Source organism: Physeter macrocephalus, chromosome 14, assembly GCF_002837175.3.
Source record: "Physeter macrocephalus isolate SW-GA chromosome 14, ASM283717v5, whole genome shotgun sequence".
Lineage (NCBI taxonomy): Eukaryota > Metazoa > Chordata > Mammalia > Artiodactyla > Physeteridae > Physeter > Physeter macrocephalus.
The window spans coordinates 29526397-29549629 of NC_041227.1; the positions used below are offsets into that span (position 1 = coordinate 29526397).

General features: G+C 42.8%; 2 protein-coding genes across 3 annotated transcripts; both read right to left on the reverse strand.

Annotated features, from left to right (window-relative positions):
- Positions 1–8542: 8542 nt before the first annotated feature.
- TMEM230 (transmembrane protein 230) lies at positions 8543–15584 on the reverse strand. 2 transcript variants are annotated; one of them, XM_007114704.4, is made up of 5 exons: positions 15410–15584; positions 14900–14997; positions 13335–13455; positions 11878–12000; positions 8543–8957 (listed from the first exon to the last, which is right to left on the reverse strand). In XM_007114704.4, the coding sequence occupies exons 3-5, from the start codon at positions 13431–13433 to the stop codon at positions 8817–8819; spliced, it is 363 nt and encodes a 120-aa protein (XP_007114766.1). In that variant the 5' UTR covers positions 13434–13455; positions 14900–14997; positions 15410–15584; the 3' UTR covers positions 8543–8816. The 2 variants fall into 2 exon arrangements, with proteins under 2 accessions (XP_007114766.1, XP_007114765.1); XM_007114703.4 differs by lacking the exon at positions 14900–14997 and having other exon boundaries at positions 15410–15583.
- Positions 15585–16048: 464 nt separating this feature from the next.
- Positions 16049–21854, reverse strand: PCNA (proliferating cell nuclear antigen). The gene is made up of 6 exons (XM_007114705.4): positions 21437–21854; positions 20480–20577; positions 20247–20314; positions 18921–19115; positions 17444–17567; positions 16049–17356 (listed from the first exon to the last, which is right to left on the reverse strand). The coding sequence occupies exons 1-6, from the start codon at positions 21655–21657 to the stop codon at positions 17277–17279; spliced, it is 786 nt and encodes a 261-aa protein (XP_007114767.1). The 5' UTR covers positions 21658–21854; the 3' UTR covers positions 16049–17276.
- Positions 21855–23233: the final 1379 nt, after the last annotated feature.

Genomic DNA, 23233 nt, shown 5'->3' on the forward strand with positions numbered 1-23233 from the left:
TTACATTTTTCTGCATTCTAGGCAGAAGGAACAGCTAAAGCCAAGGCTCTAAGTTGGGAGCAGGCTCAGAGAAGTCAAGGAGCACTGAGAAGGCTGGTATGGCTGAAGCAGAGTGAACAAGAGGTAGAGCAGCCGATGACAGGGAGGTGAGGGGGAGACCGTGTTGGGCCCCATCTCATTGCAGGGATGCAGGCTTTTCCTGTGAGTCAGATGTGGAGCTGCTGTGGGATTTTAAGAGAAATGACATGATGTGACATATTTTAAAACGGTCACTCTGACTACTGTGCTGATAAGTGAAGATTTTATGTTGATAGGAGAACATATTGAGATAAGAAAAGAGGTTACAGCCACAAAATAAAAATTGCTTGCTACAAAAATAACACCCAGAATGTAAAACAGAGTCCTCAGACCTCAAAACCATGATAGCAAAAAAACAAAAAGTATAGCAGAAGAGCTGTAACATAAAGTGGAGGAAATCTTTCATAAAGGAGTTCAAAAAGATAAAATATGGAAAAAAGACAAAAATATGGAAAATAGGAGAGAAAAAATAAAGACTAACATTTAAGGAAACAATTCCAGAAATACGGAACAGAGACATCTGAGTGAATGAAATTATAGGATGAACTGATTTCAAAAAATTCCTTTACACTGAAAGACAGGAGTTCCTAGACTGAAAGGATCTGGAACACCTGGTGTAATGGATAATGGGTGCTGGATAAAAATGGACCAACAATAAGACACATCATCGTGAGATTTCAGTACAGTGAAAACAATCCCACAAGCATCTAGAAAGAAAAATAATAGCAAAATAAAGAATGTAGAATCAGAGTGGCACCAGACATCTCCACATATGTCACACAGGACGCCCAAAGGAACTGCAGTCACATCCTCACCTGTGAAGTAGCATGAGCAGGTGGAGAACAGGGCAGCAGGCTCTGGACAGAGCTCTTCAAGATGAAATGGACAAAATACTAGGAGATATATACAAATGGCAACAATTTGGTGGCACAGTGGTTGAGAATCTGCCAGCTAATGCAGGGGACATGGGTTCGAGCCCTGGTCTGGGAAGATCCCACATGCCGCGGAGCAACTAGGCCCGAGAGCCAAAACTACTGAGCCTGCGCGTCTGGAGCCCATGCTTCGCAACAAGAGAGGCCGCGATAGTGAGAGGCCCGCGCACCGCGATGAAGAGTGGCCCCCGCTTGTCACAACTAGAGAAAGCCCTCGCACAGAAATGAAGACCCAACACAGCCAAAAGTAAAAAAAATTAAAAAAAATAAAAAAGAAGTTAAATTTGTCATATCACACTAATTACATATTATTAAAAACAAAAAACAATTTGAATTAGTGATAGATACACAGAAAATTATGCAAACAAACAAACAAAGCAAGATTGTTAATTCCAGGAAAAATTAAAAGTTGTGTCAGAAAGGAGAAGTAAGTCATAAGTATCTGTCCTGGCTTAGCTGCAAATAAGGTCTATATATTCTTGGTGATGTCAACATTTAATATTGATCCAACCAAAGTGACACACTTATATGGAGAAAATGGAGGGCCTGGAAGTATGTGAGTATCATGGAAGACGATGAGGGAACAGAGCAAAATCTCCACCTCCCACTGGATAAAATCAATTGATTAGGCCTAATACTGAAATATTGTTAAGTGGTAATATATTTCATGTGGAGATAGTGAAGTCAATACAAAACGTTTCAGCTGGAAGAATTGAAGGTGATTGTTTCTTGGCGAGCAAGGGAAGAGGGGCTGCAGAGGACTACTGATTTTCATGACAAGCCTGGTGGAACCATTTGACTTTTTAAGGTATGTGCATTGATAATTTTGAGAAAAATAAAATGAAATTTAAAAAGAAAGCTATCAAAGTTCCTCATTCCTTAGCTGGTCACAACCTAGTTCTGTGTCATTCTGGCAACCTTAATCCCCAGCTCTCCCAATGCCCAGCCTGGGCACCCAGACCACAGTACCCATTACCAGTTTGGGACCAGCCCAAGTTTCCCTCCCACCTGCCTGTGGTCTAGCTTGAGTCTTGTCTCAGCCAGATGCTTTTCAGAGCCTGCTAAGCCTCCTTTCCTCTCCAATCCACTTAGCAGAGCAAAAACTTTCTAAATTACTCATTTATTAATATTACTTATTGCATTTGTTTAGCTAGTTCAGGTATGGATCTCTTTCTCTCTAAGTATGTTGCAAACTTCTGGAGGAAGTGGACATTCCCTTTTGAGGCCTAGCAAATGTTCATAGTGGGTGCCCCCAAATATTTCATGGATAAACTTAAAAGTAGAATTCAACGTGAATTAATAGACAAATTTAAATCAAAGTCTGGAGATAAAACAAAGGTTACAGCTGTGACCAATAAGACACGTGGAAGATCTAACTGTATCAAGATAGACTTGGGAATACCCAGGCGGTCCAGTGGTTAGGACTTGGCACTTTCACCGCTGTGGCCCAGGTTCAATCCCTGGTCAGGGAACTAAGATCCTACAAGCCGCGTAGTACAGCCAAAAAAAACAAACTAACTAAAAGATAGACTTGTTTTCAAAGCTTGTGGTCTACTTTTCTGGTTAATGTTTGAGATGTTTTAATAGAGATATTTTGCCCCCGAAGTCCTCTCAAGTTTCAAGTTTTGGTGACCTGAGGCTTGGTAAGTAAATGTGCATCCACTCCGCCAACACTGCATGTGACTTCGTAGACTTTGTGCCAACTTGCTTTTCTAGACTGCAAAATCTGAATCTCTGCAACTTGAGAAGTTAACTTCTTTTACTGCCATTAATATGAGATGAGACTGGAGGAGACAGAAGACTCCCTGGCTCCTTGCTGGAGGCAGGCTGCAAACACCTGAGAGAGCAACACAATGGAATACCACCTTGAGTCAATGCTCAAAATGAGCAGGAGTCCTTGATCTGGGGCCAGCATCATTCCATGGCTCTTTTGGTCTCACTGTGGTTTCAGACTCCATGAAATGGGGAAAATACTTGGCATTTTCTGACATCCCCAAGAAGCAGAAACTTAGAGCTCTCAGCAAGTCTCCTGTCAGTAACCTCTTAAGTTAAAATGTTCAGATCACAGTCCAGGGGCAGGAGCCGGAAGCTATGTCCACAGAGATCTGACTTTCCCCAGCTCCGCAAGGTCATTCCTCCCACCTGTGATGAGTCATCTTCTTAACTCTGTCAGGCCACAAACTCTCTGAGGCTGTGTTGGTGATTCTGCTGCTGCTGCCATCTTTTCAGTTGTAGGGGGATAGTGGTCCTGTGGGTGGTGATCTCAGAGCAAACTCGGTGGCCATCAATCCGAGAGAATACCCTTTCGAAGGATTAGCATCTTGGCCAAGAACCTTTATCTCCCAGAATGGAGCATTTTCTAGTTGGCTCTTCCCAAGTTAGTGAGAGGAATGAAATACTGGAGGCATTAGAGACCCACGGAGACAGGGAGGAAAGCCAGCACCTCAGTGTTCAGGGTAAATTCCTGAGAGACCAGGTCTGCCTCCCCCAGAAACCAAGACAAAACATCCTGTCTCTCATTGGGTCATAAAGTACACTTTGTCCCTTCCCCTGGCCTTCAGAGCACCAAAGCAGGCTTCCACTCCTGCCACAGACCTTCCCCATCTGTGGGACTACTCTTTTGATTTCTCACTGCTCACAAAAATGGATCTTCACAAAGCTTTCCTGCCTTGTTTCTGTGCCATTTCTATGAAGCTTCCCTAAGACACTGGGGGTTACTGTTCTAGCTGGAGAACAATGGTGGATGGAGGAAGAGGGACTAACCTTCTGGGTGCCCCTAATCCTAGCCATTGGCGCTACCAGAGGAGGTCCAGTCCTAAAGGGAGGGAATGGACTGAGGCACGGGATACCCCAGATCAGTGCTTCTCAGACACTGACAGGCAATGGTCCCCCAGAGGTCTTGTTGGAATGCAGGTTCTGGTTTAACAGTCTGGGGCAGGCCCAAGATTCTGCTTACCCAACGACCTCCAGGAAGCTACTGATGCTGCTGGTCCACAGACCACACTTTGAATAGCAAGGGGCAAGACTGAGAAGGGGAATTGCAGGAAGAGAAGAGGTGCAAACAGGGTCAATGGGAGAAAGGGGAGGGAAGAACAAGCTCCAGGGAGAGGTGGTCTGACCATACTCCAGCTGCATCATCTCATCTGCACAGCCTTCCCTGCAGGGCCTCCGGTGGCCCACGTGTTGGCTACAGTGGGATGCTTTGGTCCTCCCTTCCTCTCTTGTTCAACCAGAGAAGGACTGTAGCAGCTGCATGCTGGAGAAGGGCAGGGTCTGGAGACCTCCTCACCCCCTCCCACAGGCAGCTGTCAGGGAAGGGAGCCCTGCCTTGGTGGGGCTGACTGCTGTGCTGGCTCTGGCCCCTGGCTCCAGGGTCGCTCTGCCATAAAACAGCAGGTTCTTCAGGTTGGCATCAGGAATAACAGATGGGCTCTCTCCTCTCCTCCTCAGCTTCACCCCAGGCACTACTCCCTGAAGCCAAAGGAGTGAACTTCTTCACTCTCAAATAGCAGCTTCCACTTACTGAGTGCTAGGCTCTGTGCGAATCACCTTCTCACGTTGTTTTATTTACTCCTCACAATTACCCTACGGGGTAGGAACTGGTTTATCCCCACATTACAAGGTAACTGAGGCTCCAGAAATAATTTGTGCAATACCTTGTGGCAAATAAGATTCAGTCTATGCCCTTCCCACCCTGGCACTAAGCCATAACTGACCACACATGTGAGGCCGGGAGCCTCGGGATGGGAAATTAGATGACAGAGAAAGGCAAATGAGTGAGTTGATTTGGTTTATGGCCCTTTGAAGCTCAGCAGAAAATCAAGGCTGTTCTTGTCCCTTTACCAGCTTTCCTTACTGCACCAGTAACGGACGCTCCTCTGTGCCTGTCAGCAGGGACACTGCATGACCCTGGAGGAGGGGACTTGCAGGTGGTTGTGAACTGGGCTCAATGGCCTGAGCAGAGGGTGCCACGAAGAGAGTTGTCTCACCAGGGAGCACCAAATCTGTCTACAGAGTAGCTGGCCTCCCAGGCAGCTGACAGAGGGTCATTTAGGAAAGTCTGAATCAAATGGTACCAGCCCATCTGTCTGTACCTCAAAGGAAGACTGTGTCCTGGGACAGAAACACACTCTTGACTTTGATTCTTCATTCAATAAACCTAAATCCCCACAAGCACTGTGCTACACTTTGTGGGACTGTAAGACACACTCTTTGCCCTTAATGAAGAAAACTAGAAGGTTTGGTACAAAAGTAACCAAGCAGTGGTGGGGCCTGCAGTGAACTAGAGAACTCTGCTCAAAGCTGCTTCACGGGCTTCTCTGGTGGCGCAGTGGTTGAGAGTCCATCTGCCGATGCAGGGGACACGGGTTCGTGCCCCGGTCCGGGAGGATCCCACGTGCCGCGGAGCGGCTGGGCCCGTGAGCCATGGCCGCTGAGCCTGTGCGTCCGGAGCCTGCGCTCCGCAACGGGAGAGGCCACGACAGTGAGAGGCCCGCGTACCGGAAAAAAAAAAAAAAAAGCTGCTTCACTACTACTTAGCTCCAGTTGGTTGCCTCTCAGCAAGAAAAATCTACTGATTTTCCAGGAAAAGCCCCAAATCAAGATCAGGTGAACTTTACCATTTTTAAAACAATTCTGGCCAACATCTGTGGCCACTAGTTTCCAACCTCTGCTCCTCAACGACCAAGTCTTATCCTTTCCTATTGTACCCTCAGCACCTAAAATTCTGGGCAGAAAGGAAGCAATCAATATGCTTCTGGCACACTGACCAGGTGAAGCTTATCCAGAAGAAATGGGTCTGAAACTGCCATCATATGTAGAATAGCTGATGCGACTGGGGAGGATTTAGCTTTGGAAATGACTAATGAGAGACACAGTTATTGTTGCAAATAAGAAAATCCTTATTTGGACTTCCCTGGTGGCGCAGTGGTTAAGAATCAATGCAGGGGACACGGATTTGAGCCTTGGTCCGGGAAGATCCCACATGCTGCAGAGCAACTGAACCCATATGCCACAACTCCTAAGTCTGTGCTCTAGAGCCCGCGAGCCACAACTGCTGAGCCCCCGTGCCACAGCTACTGAAGCCCGTGTGCCTAGAGCCTGTGCTCCACAATGAAGAGAAGCTGCCGCAATGAGAAGCCCATGTACCACAACAAAGAGTAGCCCCTGCTCAACGTAACTAAAGAAAGCCCGCGCACAGCAACGAAGACCCAGTGCAGCCAATAAATAAATAAATAGAAAATCTTTATAAAGCTAGGGCACATGGTTTGGCCAACACTTTAGAAGGAGCGGGGAGGCTGCTTTTAGATAAAATATACATTTGACAATTGACCTTGGTTCCCGTTAATCCTACCCATCCCTCTGCCCTCCATTCCTTTACTTGTCCAGCCCCTAAAGGCATGTGGCTTTCATTCTTGGTAAGGGAAATTCAGGCTTTGCTTAAATGGGAGTCCCAAATATCAACTTATTACCTAAGAATCTTACCCAACTCAGGGTTTTTCCAAGTATTAAAATGAAATAGAGGGACATCCCTGGTGGTCCAGTGGGTAAGACTCCGCATTCCCAAGGCAGGGGGCCCGGGTTCAATCCCTGTCGGGGAACTAAGATCCCACAGCCACATGATGCAGCCAAAAAATAAAAAAGGATGTGGCTGATCTCTGTGGATATGGCAAGATACACAAAATAGAGTAAGTGGGAAACAAGTTATGGAGCTATACAACAGGGGTCCGAGTTTTTGTTTTTTGAAAAAAGGAAAGATATATGCTTAGAACATTTCTAGAAGGGTATACAAGAAACTTAGACAACCTTGGGAATGGACTGTTTACTCCCCGCACCGTTCCATTTTGATTTTTCCCCCCCTTACTAGCAGCATCATTACCCTTATAAAAAGGACCAAATAATTTAGTTTGGCCAAAACCTTCTGGTCTTAGCTTTGCTTTGCAAACAATGCCCAGGATAAAGCTTTATATATTTCCTCACATCTTCACTGTCAAGGCCAAGAACTTTAATTAGACTACCGGACTCCCCAGCCAACCCTCCTATTACCAAATGCACCTAACCTTGAAGGCTGCTTCCGATCACCCTCTCTTTTTCTCTCACTTCCTGAGTCCTAGCCTAGCTTTTTTTCCCATTTGTACTCACTCCGTGGGTGATCTCATCCAGTCCCATGGCCCTTAGATATTGCCCCAACACTGACTCCCAAATTTCTAACTATAGCAGACTCCCTTCCTGAACTCCAAACTGCACATTGCAATTGCCTACTCAACATCTCCACCTGGATGTCAAATAGACATCTAAATTTAATACATCCAAAGTTGAAGTCATCTTCCTCAATGACCTTGCTCTACCCACGGCCCTCCAAATCTCAGCTAATGGCACTTGCAGGCTTCTAATCATCCAAGTCCATTACTTCAGAGTAAAAAAATGACTGGAAAACAGTCTAATGCACAATGCCAGTTATCTAAAAATGAAGGTAGTCCTAGGTATTGGGATCAAAGAGATCATATAATCACTGAAATGTTTTCTAAAATAGGTTTAAAGTTATCTTTTAAGTCTAGGATTTAGATTTTGACATTTTAATTTCTTTTGAATACAAGCCACTTTTTGCAAGCTAGGAAACAGAATCAAACTAAGGCAGTCTTGTCCTCTAGAGATCCAGGCCAGTTCTTACAGTCTTCAGCAGAATGACATCATAATACGAGGTGCTAACAACAGGGTAAAAAACTATAAATAATAACCACTTATCTACATTTTCTCCTTAGGAAACAGCCAAGAGTCTTGTCCTTAAAGGTATGATATACAGAACATCTAGATTTACGAAGGACAGAACGATCCAAATTATATGCTGGCCAACCTGTCAGTGAACCAGATCAGAGCTGGCCAAGGACTGGTGAACAGAGAATGTGTTTACAGTTTGAAAATTTGCTCTGAGGTTTAAAAAATTCCTAGTTGCTGTTAATAAGAAAGCAAGGGGCTTCCCTGGTGGCGCAGTGGTTGAGAGTCCGCCTGCCGATGCAGGGGACACGGGTTCGTGCCCCAGTCCGGGAAGATCCCACATGCTGTGGAGCAGCTGGGCCCGTGAGCCATGGCGGCTGAGCCTGAGCGTCCGGAGCCTGTGCTCCGCAACGGAAGAGGCCACAACAGTGAGAGGCCCGCATACCGCAAAAAAAAAAAAAAGCAAGTAAAAAATATTATAGAGGCACCAAACTGATATTTGATTTTGCCACAGTTTTCCACTAGAACACAAAGTTAGAGTATGGGGATAAGACACTTACATATTTCAAAATAAATTACTTAGTAATAAGAAATCTGACATACTGCATTCTTCCATTTGCCACAAGAACATATTGACAATGAGGACTATTTAAAAGAATGCTCAACTCTAAAAAGGGTGGTGGCAGCAACACATTGCACTACAGAATACCCTCCCACTTTCCCATACAATTAACATTGCTACTTTTCATGATACATATTCATGTGGAAAAACTTGTCAATTGCACTACAGAATAACCTAGCTCCCACTTTCCCAATTAACATTGCTACTTTTCATGATACATATTCATGTGGAAAAACTTGTCAGGAGCTTTTGCCAGGGCCAGGAGATGAAAAATAGAGACTGTCCTGATGACATGGATAGTTGTAAGCTCAGTTAACATCTTTAGGATGGACCCATAAAATCTGGCCAGTGTTTTGTTAAACATCTGCAAATCGCAGAACTCCTTAGCCCTTAGCCATAGTATCTGCTCAATGTCTTAAAGCTGGGCTCAGTCCCATCTGTGACTTCTTTCTTCAGGGCTGAGATGTGTGCTAGTCATCAAAGTCTGGAATGTCATCGTAGGAGTATCCCCGGTAGCCTTTGGATGCATAGTAGGCGATGCGCAGGTGGTAAAATCCTGGCAGGAACACCAGGATGCCAATGATCAGGACGGGAACGGCCCGGTCTGCCCCCTGGTGGCAGAAGGAGGCAAACACATCAGTACCACGCAAGTGATACATTTTAAAATAAAATAAAGCCATGGGTCCAATCCATAGATCAATTAACATATACTTTTCAGAGCACTTTCTTTTGGTAATACACTACCAAGGCAAAAGATTTACATCTCTTTGCCTCCTTATCAATTGCAGAAAAACTACAAAGTACTAAAAATTATAAAGAAATTATACATCACAGATATCTACTTCCCATGAAGAAACCAGAGCTCCTTAGAGAAATGGCTGTTTATGAGTTGAGGGGGCAGGGAATGTAGCCTGGAATAACTTGCTGTGCCAGAAAACAGGAAAGCTATCAAAGGCTAACCTGGGTCAGTTTTTTTATTTTTTATTTTTTATTTATTTATTTTTTGGCTGTGGTGGGTCTTCATTGCTGCACGCGGGCTTTCTCTAGTTGCGGTGAGCGGGGGCCACTCTTCATCGCGGTGCACGGGCCTCTCACTGTCGCGGCCTCTCTTGTTGCGGAGCACAGGCTCCAGATGCGCAGGCTCAGTAGCTGTGGCGCACGGGCTTAGTTGCTCCGCGGCATGTGGGATCTTCCCAGACCAGGGCTTGAACCCGTGTCCCCTGCATTGGCAGGCAGATTCTCAACCACTGCGCCACCAGGGAAGCCCAGGGTCAGCTTTAAAAGACAGGAGTAGGGGACTTACCTGGTGGCAGAGTGGTTAACACTCCACACTCCCATTGCAGGGGGCCTGGGTTTGATCCCTGGTCAGGGAACTAGATCCCGTAGGCATGATGCAATGAACTGCCACAACTAAGGAGCCCACCTGCCACAACTAAGACCCAGCACAACCAAATAAAGAAAGAAAGAAATATTAAAAAAAAAAAAAAAGACAGGAGTAACCTGAAGAGGCTCCTACTGACCAAATATGGGACAATTTATATGTTAAAAAGAATACAGACTACAGTTGACTGAAGCACAAATATGTAAAAAGATGATAAGCTTACAGTGATACTAACAATTCTTTGGTTACCTTTTGAGGTTGCTAGGTGTATTTTTATAAAAATTTGATAATTAAAGAGAAATAATCAAACATTTTTCCTACCTTCACTATACACAATGTATTTCAGGGTAACCAAATAATGGTTTTGAGAAAGTTCCAGAAGAATTTTCGCTGATAAACGTGGAAAATGATAGAACTGGATTCATTAGTGAAAAGGGTAATTCATTTTATAATAAATGAATTAGGCTGAAGACACTTGAACCCAGTAATCAATCTTAATATCAACTAAAAATTAGGACAACCATTTTGTGCCTCCTAATGTAATGCTATAGCAATGGTTCTCAAAATGTGGTCCATGGAACACCAGCATCACCTGGGAACTTGTTAGAAATGCAAATTCTCAAGCCTCACCCTAGACCTACAAAACTGGAATCTCTGGGAGCAGGGTCAAGGAACCCGTGTGTTAACAAGTCTGCCAAGTGATTCTGATAGACGTTGAAGTTTGAGAACCCATGTGCAATAGCAAATACACAGCACCCCTATGAAATATTCTCTCTAAAACAAAGCTAAAGTAGAACAAAATCTAAGCAAGTCCCTAAATCTAACAGTATGCAAGAAATATGAGGCAAATGGTATCAAGACAACACCCCAAGGTTAATGTAAAAACTGTTAGAGATGCACACTTACAGATTTACCAGCAAATGTAAATCTGGTATTTGCTTTAGTATACAGGAAAAAAAGTTGGGGATAGATGAAACCAAACATTCCTAATTGTTGATGCCTAGTTGTGGATACACGGTGGGGGTTCATATTATTCCATCTACTTCTGTTTTGTTTGAAATGTCTGAATAGTGAAAAAAACCCCAAACTAAAAACCAAAACCATCTATTAGGTGATTTTCTTAATTAACACCTTTATCCTTATTTATAAAGTAGTCTTTTATAAACCACACAAGATGAAATGATATTTGTTGCATGTGGATCTTACCTCCACTCTCAATTTTCACATCATTAATAGAATCTTGACTATACCCCTGGGATTAACAATGCATGCTGCAATGAAAGTTAACGGAAGGCACAGTCCTGAAGTTAGATGTTCAAATTTAGACAGCACCAACTATGCCTCTGGTGGCCACATTAGGTTTAGGACCTAAGGCAAATTGGATACAGGTCTCAAAAGCCAAACATAGCCATTTTATTGTGACAGTGTTAATATTCCCAGTTCCAAGGATAATGCCCACAGTTTTAGCTCTTGGCTTTGTTCCTTCTGCAGACCAATGTGACCATCATCCCCTGGCCTGGTGTGTGTTGAAGAACAGATGTGAACTATGGTCAGTATTACTTTAGAACAATTTAGACGCTGTGTATAAGCATCTGTATACAATCCAAAAGAAAGAACCACCAAAAACTACTTTAGGTTTCTAAGGTATCATACTGAAGCTCAATAGGAACTCCAACCAAATCCAATTTATGAAAGACCTGATCCATGAGCCAAAAGTCCTGGCTTGGTCACTGGCCCCAGACCTATATAAGCCTCACTGCTTCTCCCCAAACACTAAGTACAGTAGTATAACTGCAAAGTTATAATAACATCATTCTACTCCAGTTATAGCCTTTATCAGTCAGGCATCCTCAATGCTAGGCTCAGTTTTGCTGTTCCAAACTAAGATGGTGGGAAAACTGCCCAACATCTCAGAGGGAAAATTTGTCTACCTGCCACACCCACCTCATAGGAACTGTGGGAGAAGTTTGTTGAAGCTCAAAGGAAGAAATATGTCTTGTTATCTGAACAAAATCTAAAAAAAGAAACCCTTTTCTCCTTTCTGCTGGAATATGCTGTACTCAATATGAATATAAAACTGAATATAAAAATGTGAGTCCTGGCTCACATTTTAAACATCTCATGGCAATCCCACAAGCCCCTCAGCTTACCCCTTTGCTGATATAGCCTGCCAGCAGGAGGGAGCCTATGATAATGAGGAAGGCGCCAATCAAAAACAGAACCGTAGCAAGTGCAATGGCCTTATATGGAATCTTAGGAGGGCTTTTCTTAAACTGAAAGAGAAACAAAAAAAGACAAGGAAGAGCATTATGAATACACCAGGGCTCAGACACTTTAAAGCAGAGAGGATAAGAGGAACCAATCTTGGTGTGTCTTGAAGTAAGTCCTACTACCCAATGCAGCTCTGGGAGAGAAAGGAAAAGGACTGGCAGGAGATGAAGCTCTTGTTATTGCTCTAACAATAACTTGAGGGAGGGAGTCCCAGAATGTTATTCTTTCTCGTTTTAGTCTCATTCCACAGACCATTCATTGTACCATAAAAAAATTATTTTCTTACAAAAACAAAAGACACTTTATGGTCATTCATTGATTAGACATGTTTTTAATAAACATGTCTTGGCACATGGAAGGCTGTACTAATCTACAGAGATTAAGAGTGTACATCATGCTCTGGAAAATAAGAAAGAAAATAAGTGATTTCTGGTATTCAAAGTTAAGCTGGCATATAGTCAAAGGTTTTAAAAAAAACTTTTTCTAAAGCATTAGTTGCCTGCCCCACAAGGCAAATAACCTGCCTTATTAACAAGTTCCATTCAAGGTTAAGATTCAGAGACAAATTCCTAAGGTTTGGCTCATGGTTGTGTCTGACCTAACTGACTGGAAGCTTCCCAGACGCACTTAAATAAACAAACAAAAAAACCCCCAAAACTCTCTCCTTCAAGTGTGGGTCCAAAAAGTACAAAGAATAATTGATTTGTTTATATTTAAAAGGATGGGTTCCCGCCACTTCCTCTTCGGTCCTGGTTCCACCTAAAATATTCTATTCTAAACGGAAATGGGCAAAAGGAGATGCTATACCATTAACTATTTTATAAACAATGATCAGGGTAGGACACAAACTTAATAAATATTCTCTGTTTTACGTACTGTTTGCCATGCCACAAAGAATACCTTTAATAAATTGGATCTCATGACATCAGGAAAGAAGGAAGATTCCCACAATCTGCTGGCTTTAGCAGTTAGTTTCTCCCTTAAAAGATGAACTGGTTTTGACTGAAGTGTAAACAAACTGATGACATAGTCTTTAAAAAATTCTACTTAACAAAAGACAATCTGATGATTTCCAAATAAACTAAATAGAATTTGCAACTACTGAACTCTGGCATTACAACTAAAATTTCTTAAACAATATTTATATTGGTTTGAAACTGCTCTGCCAAGGTCCTTCCTTCTGCAGGCTATGGCTGAAAATCTCAGAGCAGAGCTTCTTTCCTGCTGCTCCCTCTAATATCTAGGGACAGTGAGCAAAACTTCTACTTGGAAGGTTTCCCTGCTAACTCAGCAGAAACAGAGCCAGCCAATCTCATCAGGTCCCTTCTGCATTTACCTGAAGGTCAATGTAGCCATCGTCTGTACTGGATAGCCTTGAGTATTTCACTTTACTACTGGGGATTCCAGTAGCCAGGTTGGTACGAGACGGCATCATAACACGCTGACACAGCTACGGTCTGAAAACAAAGAAAAGTATTATTGTCTGCAGGCTACAACAATGTGTTTGTTATACGTATTGGAGTTCTGGGCTGCAATGTCATACTAGCAACTGGCAATTTAGGCTCCATTGCTCTTAGAACCTGATACTCCTTTGACAAGTGAAAGCATTCTCATTATGCATCTACTCTGGTTTGTCCTGGTAGAATAAGAATCAAGACATTTGCCAAGAACCAGACCTCATGTTTATGTTGCCACCAATGTTTCTCTGCCTCGTAATTTTTCCAAAGTCACACGGTGAGTAGGTGAAAGGGTGGTGACTTAAATCCAAGTCCATCTGACATTTCAACCATGCTGCTATAGTATGGTATTGCCTGTCCCCTGTCCCTGCTTCCAGAAAAAGCAAGAGGAGCATATACTCAAGTGATTCTCTTATTTGTCAGGGAGAGAGGAGAGAGGGTGGGAAATGGAATACATTCACATCAGCATTTTGCCTATTTCCCTCTGATAGATATCATCCTTTTAATACAAAAGATCTGTAAAACTTCTTGTTGTATATTTGGATAAGCTACTGGCTACCAGTGTTGTACCAGTGTCCTCTGATTTGCCTGCCTCTCTGCTCCACCCCGAGTACTGAAAGCAGCGATTTGCACTTTCCAGGTTACTTCTACAGCTACATTAAAAACAAACAAATAAACAAAAAACCCTGAATAAATACCTGGTTTTTGTTCAAAATAGTAAAAGCTGCCTACAGCAATGAAATCACAGTTATTATGTCACCAGTTTAAACACAGTAGATAAGATTTAAAAACAATGACATTTAAATTGAAAAATATTTGTAATTTGTGTACTTTTCCTCCATAAAATCACAAAGTTATGTGAATGAAACAAGTAAATCTATTTTGATCATGAAGCTATTTGATTTCTAAAAGTGAAACATATCTTTAAAAAAAGAAAATTAAGTATTTCAATAAGGGCAACATAAAAAAAACCCATAAAACATAAAGACCGGCCTTCCTCTGGTATGACATTTTGCAAATAATCATCATCATTATAATGGCAGTTAACAATTACCTAGTATTAAGTGACGGGTACTGTTTTAAGTGCTTTATATATACTTAATACTGAATATAATGAGCTGTTTTAAGTGGCCCGCAGTCAACCTAAACTAACTAGCATTATAAAGGAATTGGTGCTAAATGCTCATGTCCCTTTTTAGTAATTATATACTGGAGCAGAAATCAAGTATTGAAAAAATAAGAGTATGCTTACTTACATGCTTTTCTAAAAGGGTTAGATCAAATTCCGTCAAACACTATGTTTTTAGGTGTTGCGATCCCGACTACACGATAATCTAAATTTAATTCTATAAAACTTAAAGTCCAAACTATCAATAAGTGGGGGGGTTTGAGAGCATTTAATCACCTCTGATTTGTATTGGTCTAAAAAAAATAGTTTACATACTCTGACATTAACTTCATACACCGCATCAAAACATGAAAAAGCGCAGGGCGTGAAGGAGAGGGGAGACGAATGCTTATTGGTAGCAAAGAGTAATAATTCTAAAAGAGGAGAAAGAAAAAACGTAAATCAATGTTTTCCGGGTACCAGCCCAAGTTCCCAACAGGCTTTTTTACCAGCCTCACCGCAACCCCAAAATTTCCTCAGCACTTGAATGTTTCAAGAATTTTGAAAGCATCATCAAAGCACTTAGCACAGTGCCTCGCACTACCCGCCTCTACACACTACTTCCCTGCCCGCCTCCAGACCGAGCCAACAAGAGAAATAAGGACCAACATGATTTTAGAAAGAAAACAAAATCCAGTTTCTGGAAAAAGGCCAGCCGTGCCCCGGGAGGGCGAACGCTCCACACCGAGGACTCGGGGCTTGACTTCGGCAGGGAGCGCAGTCTGGGCCGCGCCGCGAACCTGAGTCGAGCTCTTCCGCCCCCGCCCCGCCGCACGCACGCCTTACCGGAGCCCGGGCCAGGGAGCCCACGCGGAGACAGCTAGCTCACTGTTCGCAGCAGACGAGCCGGAGACCCCACGTTACGCTTCCCCCCACTGCCTCCCCTCCCCAGACCAGCTGGGAGCCGAAAATGGCGTGTCGGAAGGCAGCGCGCCGGACGTGGCGTCACCGGGAGCGACGCCTCCTCGTTCCACTCTGTCCGGTTTCGGGCGTGTGCTCTGGGTGGTAGGGCTCCGCAGAGGGGGCGCGCCCCGTGGGGTTTTGGGAGGCGCCGTGGGCTGGGCTGGCTGCCGACCTCCTCCGCCGCGGCGGGCGAGTGCCTAGGTAACCGGGCCGCCTGGGTCACAGGTCCAGGGCTAGCCGGCTACGTGTTTCTTTCCGGCCCCTAGGGTAGTGTAGGAAGCTCAGTGGCGCCTCGAGAGGCGGAAGCGGAGCCGGCGAAGCTCCCTGAAGGCCGGAGCTGTCAGGTCTCCTTATGCCCAGGGAAGGCCGCCTTCCCGGGCCGCGCCGCAGTCTCTGCCGCCCTATACCCTACCCGCTACTCTCGATTAGCCCCACATTCTCGCGCTTGTTTCCCACTCCTCGTCTTTAGGCCTTACCCCGGTAAGAGGTCTGGCCACAAGGGACATTTTGCAACACATGAACTTTTTAAAATGTCGAGCTTTATTAAAGTATAATTTACATATGATAAAGTACAATTGGATTAGTTTTGACAGAAGCATATAGTCTTGGAGCCATCATCACAACGTAGATAAAATATTTTCATCACTCCAAAAATTTCCATCAGGCCCCTTTGCAGCCAATATCCTTCCCCAACCCCAGGCACACAGAAGGTAATGAAGAGTTACCTACTGGATACAGTGAGTTCTACCGTCACTGCAAGTATGACAGAAATCTGTCATTTAATCCACCAAACACAAAATACACCGGAAAAAAGGACTACAATAAAGGAATTCTCAATATGCAGCATGCCAACTTGTGACCTTGTAGCACAATTACTGCTGGGCCTTTTTCACTTTCTTGGTTGAATCCAACATCCATGGAATTTAAGCCACCTTCATCCTTTAAGGGAATAAGTCCCCACAAAAGGCTACTTACGCTAGAGAAATTATTTTTGCACAAACATATTCCTTGGGACCTATCAGATCTATTAAAACTTCCAAGACTCCTGTACAAGGCTCCCTAGGCTAATGAAACACGGCCCTGTAACAATGCTAGTCTTATAAAGCTGACAGAACTTTGGGTACATTAAGCTTCTGTAAAGTGTTAGTTTCTGCTAGCAAAAATGACAAAATACTATATATTTGTTCTACTCTCCCCTTTTCATTTCTTGAGCTCAAGTCAGAATACCAAAATAAGTATGGCAAATGAATCCCCCAAAATACTTTGTCGCCTGCTGTATTTGGAATACTTTTTATCACTGTACCTAATGTCATATCAACCTGCTCTAGACTGAAAAAATAAGCTCATTTACATGAGCTGCTTGAATTGTGAATTCTCTAGGATACTTGCAACCATCGTGGTCCAAATGAAGGCACTGTCCTGTGATGCTTGAAATTCAAATGACGTTTATTTAAATTGACAACAATACTTAAAACTGCATTTAGAGTCAAAAACCTTTTGTTTATAAAAATTATACGGAGTATTCCTAGGTAAGGCAAAGTTATTACTAGGTTAACAAGACCAGATTTGACTTTGGACTTTACTCTTTGAACAAACTGTAGAGAATGGAGAAAAAAAAAAGTTATTTACAGAAAACAATATCTACATATGTACTCAGAGGTACAAAGACAAAAGAGACTTAAGTATGTGCTGGCATCTCAGAAGCAGTTCTCAAAGAGCTTAGTTTTATTTCCTTGAATTTTAAGAATGTCTAAGATCCTTCTTCATCCTCGATCTTGGGAGCCAAATAGTACTTTAAATGTCCCATATCAGCAATTTTATACTCTACGACTGAAAGAAAACAGGAATATAATTAATTACTGAGAAGTACCACATACACTACCTACAAAACAAGATTCAACAAGTTTATTATCTTACCAAGGGGTACATCTGCAGACATACTGAGTGTTACTGTAGGAGAGAGTGGAGTGGCTTTTGTAAAGAAGTTCAGGTACCTCAGTGCAAAAGTTAGCTGAACTGGTTCATTCATCTCTATGGTAACCTTAGAGAGAAAACAAAAGATTCATCGTACTGAAAAACATCAAGAAAGCTGCAACCCATTCATTTCTAATATACATTGACAAATGACTTAGTTTCTTCAACAAATAAAATTGTAATAGAGGGAAAATGAAATTGAAGAGAGAACCAATGGACTAAAAGAAATTTAAGGAGCGTATCTCAATGAACTGTAATGCATGGACCTTATTAAAATCTTGATTCAAACAAACTGAAATAACCAAGGAAGTAGGAACACTGAAAAATTCCTTAATATAATTTTCTTAGATGTCATAAAATGTTTACACTATGAATAAATTAAAATATTTATGAGTGAATTTTTTTCTTTTTTTAAAAATTTCTAGCTGCGCGGCTTTAGGGATGTTAGTTCCCTGACGAGGGATCGAACCCACGCCCTCGGTCAGTGAAAGTGCAGAGTCCTAACCACTGGACCGCCAGAGAATTCCCTATGGGTTAAGTAACATTTGAGAGAAGAACAAAAATCAAGATTGGCAGGGGAGTGAAATGTAATTTAGGAGAAAAGAATCAACCACTGGAGTTTTGTTACTAATATATATTTGTTACTAATATAGGTATTTTTAAACTCTTTATTTAAAAGTTAATATAAGGATTACATAAGAGCTCACAACAGCTAGATGTTCCCCCCAACTAGATCCTACTGGGTTGCTCAATTATTTGGTAAAAACATAGTAAGTACCTCCAGAAAGCTAAAGCTAGCCTCCCAAGCCTATCCTTAAGAGTATGTGTGGGTTTGATACACAAACCCATTGTTCTACAGTTTATAAAGGTTGCACTAAATTTGCATTCTCTTCTCACAAATTTAAGTTAGACGGCATCTATAAGATCACTTGCAGATTGCAAAAGTTTCAATTCTCACATATTAGTTACTTGGAAATGCAAATTCTGTTTTTCTTTAGAGCTTTCTTTAATTTTAGCAATTACCTTGCTAAAGACTGAATGTTTGTGCCCCCCCCATTCATGTTAAAACCAAATTCACAATATGGTGGTGTTGGAGGTGGGGCGCCTTTGGGAGGTGCTTAGCGTTAGGAAGGCAGAGCCCTCATGAATGGGATTAATGCCCTTATAAAAGAGACCCCAGAGAACTCCCTTGCCCCTTCCACCATGTAAGAAGGATGCTGTCTGTGAACCAAGAAGCAGGCCCTCATCAGACACCAAATCTGCCAGCTTCCCAGTCTCCAAAACTGTGAATAATAAACTTTCGTTGTTTATAAGCCACTCAGTCTATGGTATTTTGTTATAGAAGCCTTTGTTATTAGCAGACTAAGACATAACCTAATATTCTTCTTCAAAGTATTTTGTTTACTTAAAAACTACTTACAGCCTCCTCTTCTTTATCAACATTACTCGTTTGTGACAACTTAATATTTCCATTTCCAAGTTCTCCACTTGCAGAAAATTTCACTCCATCTTTTGCACAGGAAATTACAACAGCATCTCCAATATGACTCAGATCTCGGCATATACGTGCAAATTCACCAGAAGGCATCTTTACTACACAGCTGTACTCTTGTTCCTATAAAACAAAGACATTTAAATGTCATGGAAATGAAAGATTGGCACCCTCACTTTCTGAAGACTCAGCATCTAAACAAGAACTCAGAATTCAAGATTTTCTGATTACTTTGAAATATCACTCATTGTGTAATTTCTTAACACTCTAACCACTCAAAAAATAAATGCAGATATAAAACAAGTATGCTATAAGAATAACCGTACTAAGAAAACAAATTAGAGCTTAAACTTTTAACAGTAAATGCACTATCCTGGGAACAAGAGCCTCCACCTAATCACCCTACAGTAGGGCTAAATCAAGAGGCCATTAGGGTATGGCATACAGTGATGATGGCACAAACAGGTCTGCTTTCCAAATCAAGAGAATATGATGTTAGGCATTTTAAATATCCAAACACCTCTTCTCACTTTTGATGTTGCTAAACCTAACCATAATGGATTTCTGCAAAAATAGCTTTAAGATCTTCTTTCAATAAAAATCAAGCACTCGGGTTTCCCTGATGGCACAGTGGTTAAGAATCTGCCTGCCAATGCAGGGAACAAAGGTTCAAGCCCTAGTCTGGGAAGATCCCACGTGTCGTGGAGCAACTAAGCCCGTGCGCCACAACTACTGAGCCTGCACTCTAGAGCCCACGAGCCACAACTACTGAACCCGAGTACCACAACTACTGAAGCCTGCACACCTAGAGCCCATGCTCCACAACAAGGGAAGCCGCCTCAATGAGAAGCCTGCGCACCGCAATGAAGAGTAGCGCCCCCTCTCCCCAGCTAGAGAAAAGCCCACACGCAGCAATGAAGACCCAACGCAGCCAAAAATAAATTTAAAAAATAAAGATCTACAAAAAACCAAAAAAATCAAGCACTCTAGGAATAATAATTTTAAAAAAGATGCAGGGGTTAATGTAAATATTCACTCGGCAGAAATAAATTCAAACCAATGAGCCACTGTATAACACCATAATTTAATAAAATGACAAATAACTTCAGTCTTAAATACCCCACTCTGGAACATGCAAGAGCAGATATACAGAAAAAGTTCTGTTAGGAAATAGGCTTTAAATTATTATATTAATATATCTTATGTAACTACCATGACTGTACAGTATGCTCAATCAGAAACTTTGATACTCACTGGAATTCCAAGTTGTTCAACATCTAAATCCATTAACTTCATTTCATAGTCTGAAACCTTTTCTTGATCTACCAAAAGAAACGAAATGTTGAAGAAGAAGATGTAAGTTTACAACTATCAAGTATATTTTACAGCCATCACAAACATTATCTTAAATTTCTCTCAGCCTTGGGAAATACTGACACTACATTTTAATTTCTTCTAGCATAAATCAGAAGAAGGGTGCGACTTACTTGGAGCTTCAAATACTAGTGCCAAGGTGTCCGCGTTATCTTCAGCCCTTAGTGTAATGATGTCTTCATTGCCAGCACATTTCAGTATTTTGGACATGCTAGAACACAGAAAAACAAAGGGTTTAAAATCAACAAATTAAAACCAGGAGGTACCACTTTTAACCATTAGACCATCTGCCGAATTGGTGAGTTAGAGAAACGTAAGGGGTATGCGTAAGCCGGTCCAGCCATTTGGAATGCAATCTGGTAGTATTTATACTTAAACTAAACAGCCCCCCCACCAAAAGCAATTTCACTTCTGGATATAAATAAAACAGCAGTATTTTATGAACTGCAAATCCCTTTGGTGGGTGAAGTAAATTATTGGGCCAACGATCTTTAAAAACGATTTAATAAACCTGTTAAAACACACTGCATGCAGTACGGGTAAATATTTCTCACAAGCTTTAAGATTTAAACATGTGTATGTACTAGACAGGTAGTGGTCAAAAGTTGAAAGCACTGCCCTGGAGAAAATTTTCCTTAAACCGGGATCTTGGGGTGCTCACCGCAACTCTATAGCAAAAGAAATACTCTTGTCCCTCATTAGGGCGAAAGAACTAGGACACATTATAAAGCAGTTAAAGTCAGCCAGGATCAAGGTTTCTCATCCGAGACCGCCTGCACTTAATGACCAAAGAGCTCTGCAACAGTCTTTTCCTGGCACCGCAAAGAAGTCCGTCATTTTCCCGCCACCACCCGCTTTGTGACTTTGGCGCGGAAAGAGCCGGTTCGCGCTGCAGCCAGCGCGGGCTTTCCGAAACGCGCGTTCTGCTGGGTCCCGCCCCACTGGTGCCGCAGGCCAATGAGAAGGCGCAGATGGCCCACTCCAGCCAATGAGGGCCCGGCTCGGAGGCGCTCCCGCCAAGAGCCAGAGGGGGTGGATCAGGGCCCGGCTATCCGCGCTTAGGGGCTCACCTGGTGAGGTTCACGCCCATGGCCAAGTTGCGGTCGCAGCGGTACGTGTCGAAGCCCTCGGAGCGCAGGGTGAGCTGCACCAAAGAGACATGGGAAGAGTCCATGCTCTGCAGGTTCACGCCGCTCGAGCTGATGTCCCAGCAGGCCTCGTTGATGAGGTCCTTAAGCGCCTCAAGCACCTTTTTCAATATGGAGCCCTGGACCAGGCGTGCCTCAAACATGGTGGCGGAGTCGCAACGACACGGCTGCTGGCGCAAGGAAGGAGGAAGGTGTAGCCGGCTTAGGCTTCAGAAGATGAGCGAGCGGGAGAACAAACTCACGAACGCTTGAGACGGAGGAAGCCTACAACCAGCCCGCCGCGCCCGCAGCAGTTTAATACTGCCGCGTCTGCGAGCGCGCGCTACGACCCCGCGCCCCTCGCGGAGACGTCACCACGCTGCCCCGCCTTCTGCCTGGGCGGAGATCCTGCAGAGCCAATCGTGTCCCTGCTCCGCACGAAGCCCGCCCCACCCCTAACATCTATTGGAGGGTGCGGACGTGGGGGCGGGGCATGAGCGGTGCGCCTTCTGAGGGCCGGCTGATAGGCGACCGCCGGGAATCCCCGCCTTTTTTGTCACGTTCCGGAACCGGATGTTAGAAAAGTCCGGGCGAGTGTGAAGGTCAGGCCTAGAGTGGGGGTGGGGGTGGGGGTTGTTGAACTGCGTCTTCGTGGTGCTTCATTTCCCTGTTGAGGGGTAGGGAGTTTCCGGCCTCGAAAGTGAAACGCAAATCGAGCCTGCTAGGAGGAAGAGCCAGCTTGTAGCCTAAAGAGTGCTGCTTTAAGAGGTGTACAGTTATGATAAAAAAAAAAAGTTGTCTTGACCACCAGCTCTTAAACCTCCTCCGCCATATGCACACCAAACTCGTATCATTTACCGTATGCAACTTTATAAGCTTTTAAAATTTTCTCTACAAATATGCTTTTTAAAAAAAATTAAATGAATTTATACCGTAGACACTTCTGCAAAGTACTTAATAAAGCATGTGTAATTTTATGCCAGGTACATGTTTTCTATATCAGCACCTCTTAAAAAGATGGGGTAATATCCTACGTATGTAACCAATTTACAAAGTGCTTGTAATTTGGGCAACTCCTTGAAGTATTGCTGGATCGAAGAGCATACACATTAAAATTTTGATAAATGTTACTAAATTGACTTTTAAAAGATTGCAATTTACATTTCAGCCAAGACTACGAGCATGCTCATTTCGCCTAATTTTTCTTTCTATAGATATTAGCAATCTCGTTTTTAAATCTGTGCTCGTGTGGAAATTTCAGTTTGTGTATTAAAAGATTGGTGCAAGTTGGATATCGTTCATATAGTTCTTGACCACTGTCTTATTCTTATTGATTAAAAGGAGCACTTCATATATTAATAATCTTATTATAAATATTCCCCCTTTGTTTCTTTTTTGCTTTGTTTACAGCATTTCTCTTTAGTTACTTCTAATATTTTACCTTGGTCTGTAGAATTCTTTAGTTTTTCTACTGTGTATCTTGGTGTGGATTTAGTTTTATTTTTCCTGTTCAGGGAATTTTGTATTCCACAATCAGAAGATTCATGTATTTCATCAAGTCTAGAATATTGTCAACCATTATGGCTTCAAAAATTGCCTTTCCCTGCTCTATTCTCTCCCTCTAGCATTTTTATTAGGTGTATCTATTTCACTGAATTTAAGGTACCTTCAATTGTAAGATGCACCATTATTTTATGTAGCACAAGAAAATAAAATATCAAACTATCATATGATTTATCA

Excerpts from the sequence above, each read along its gene's own strand:
- TMEM230 (XM_007114704.4), bottom strand. The coding sequence starts at position 13,433 with ATGATGCCGTCTCGTACCAACCTGGCTACTGGAATCCCCAGTAGTAAA. Across the intron at positions 12,001-13,334 it reads ATGGCTACATTGACCTTCAG|TTTAAGAAAAGCCCTCCTAA; the intron begins GTAAATGCAGAA and ends TTTCTCTTTCAG. Across the intron at positions 8,958-11,877 it reads CAGGCTATATCAGCAAAGGG|GGGGCAGACCGGGCCGTTCC; the intron begins GTAAGCTGAGGG and ends TTCTGCCACCAG.
- PCNA (XM_007114705.4), bottom strand. The coding sequence starts at position 21,657 with ATGTTTGAGGCACGCCTGGTCCAGGGCTCCATATTGAAAAAGGTGCTT. Across the intron at positions 19,116-20,246 it reads TTGAACAACTTGGAATTCCA|GAACAAGAGTACAGCTGTGT; the intron begins GTGAGTATCAAA and ends TTTGTTTTATAG. Across the intron at positions 17,357-17,443 it reads GTCTGCAGATGTACCCCTTG|TCGTAGAGTATAAAATTGCT; the intron begins GTAAGATAATAA and ends GTTTTCTTTCAG.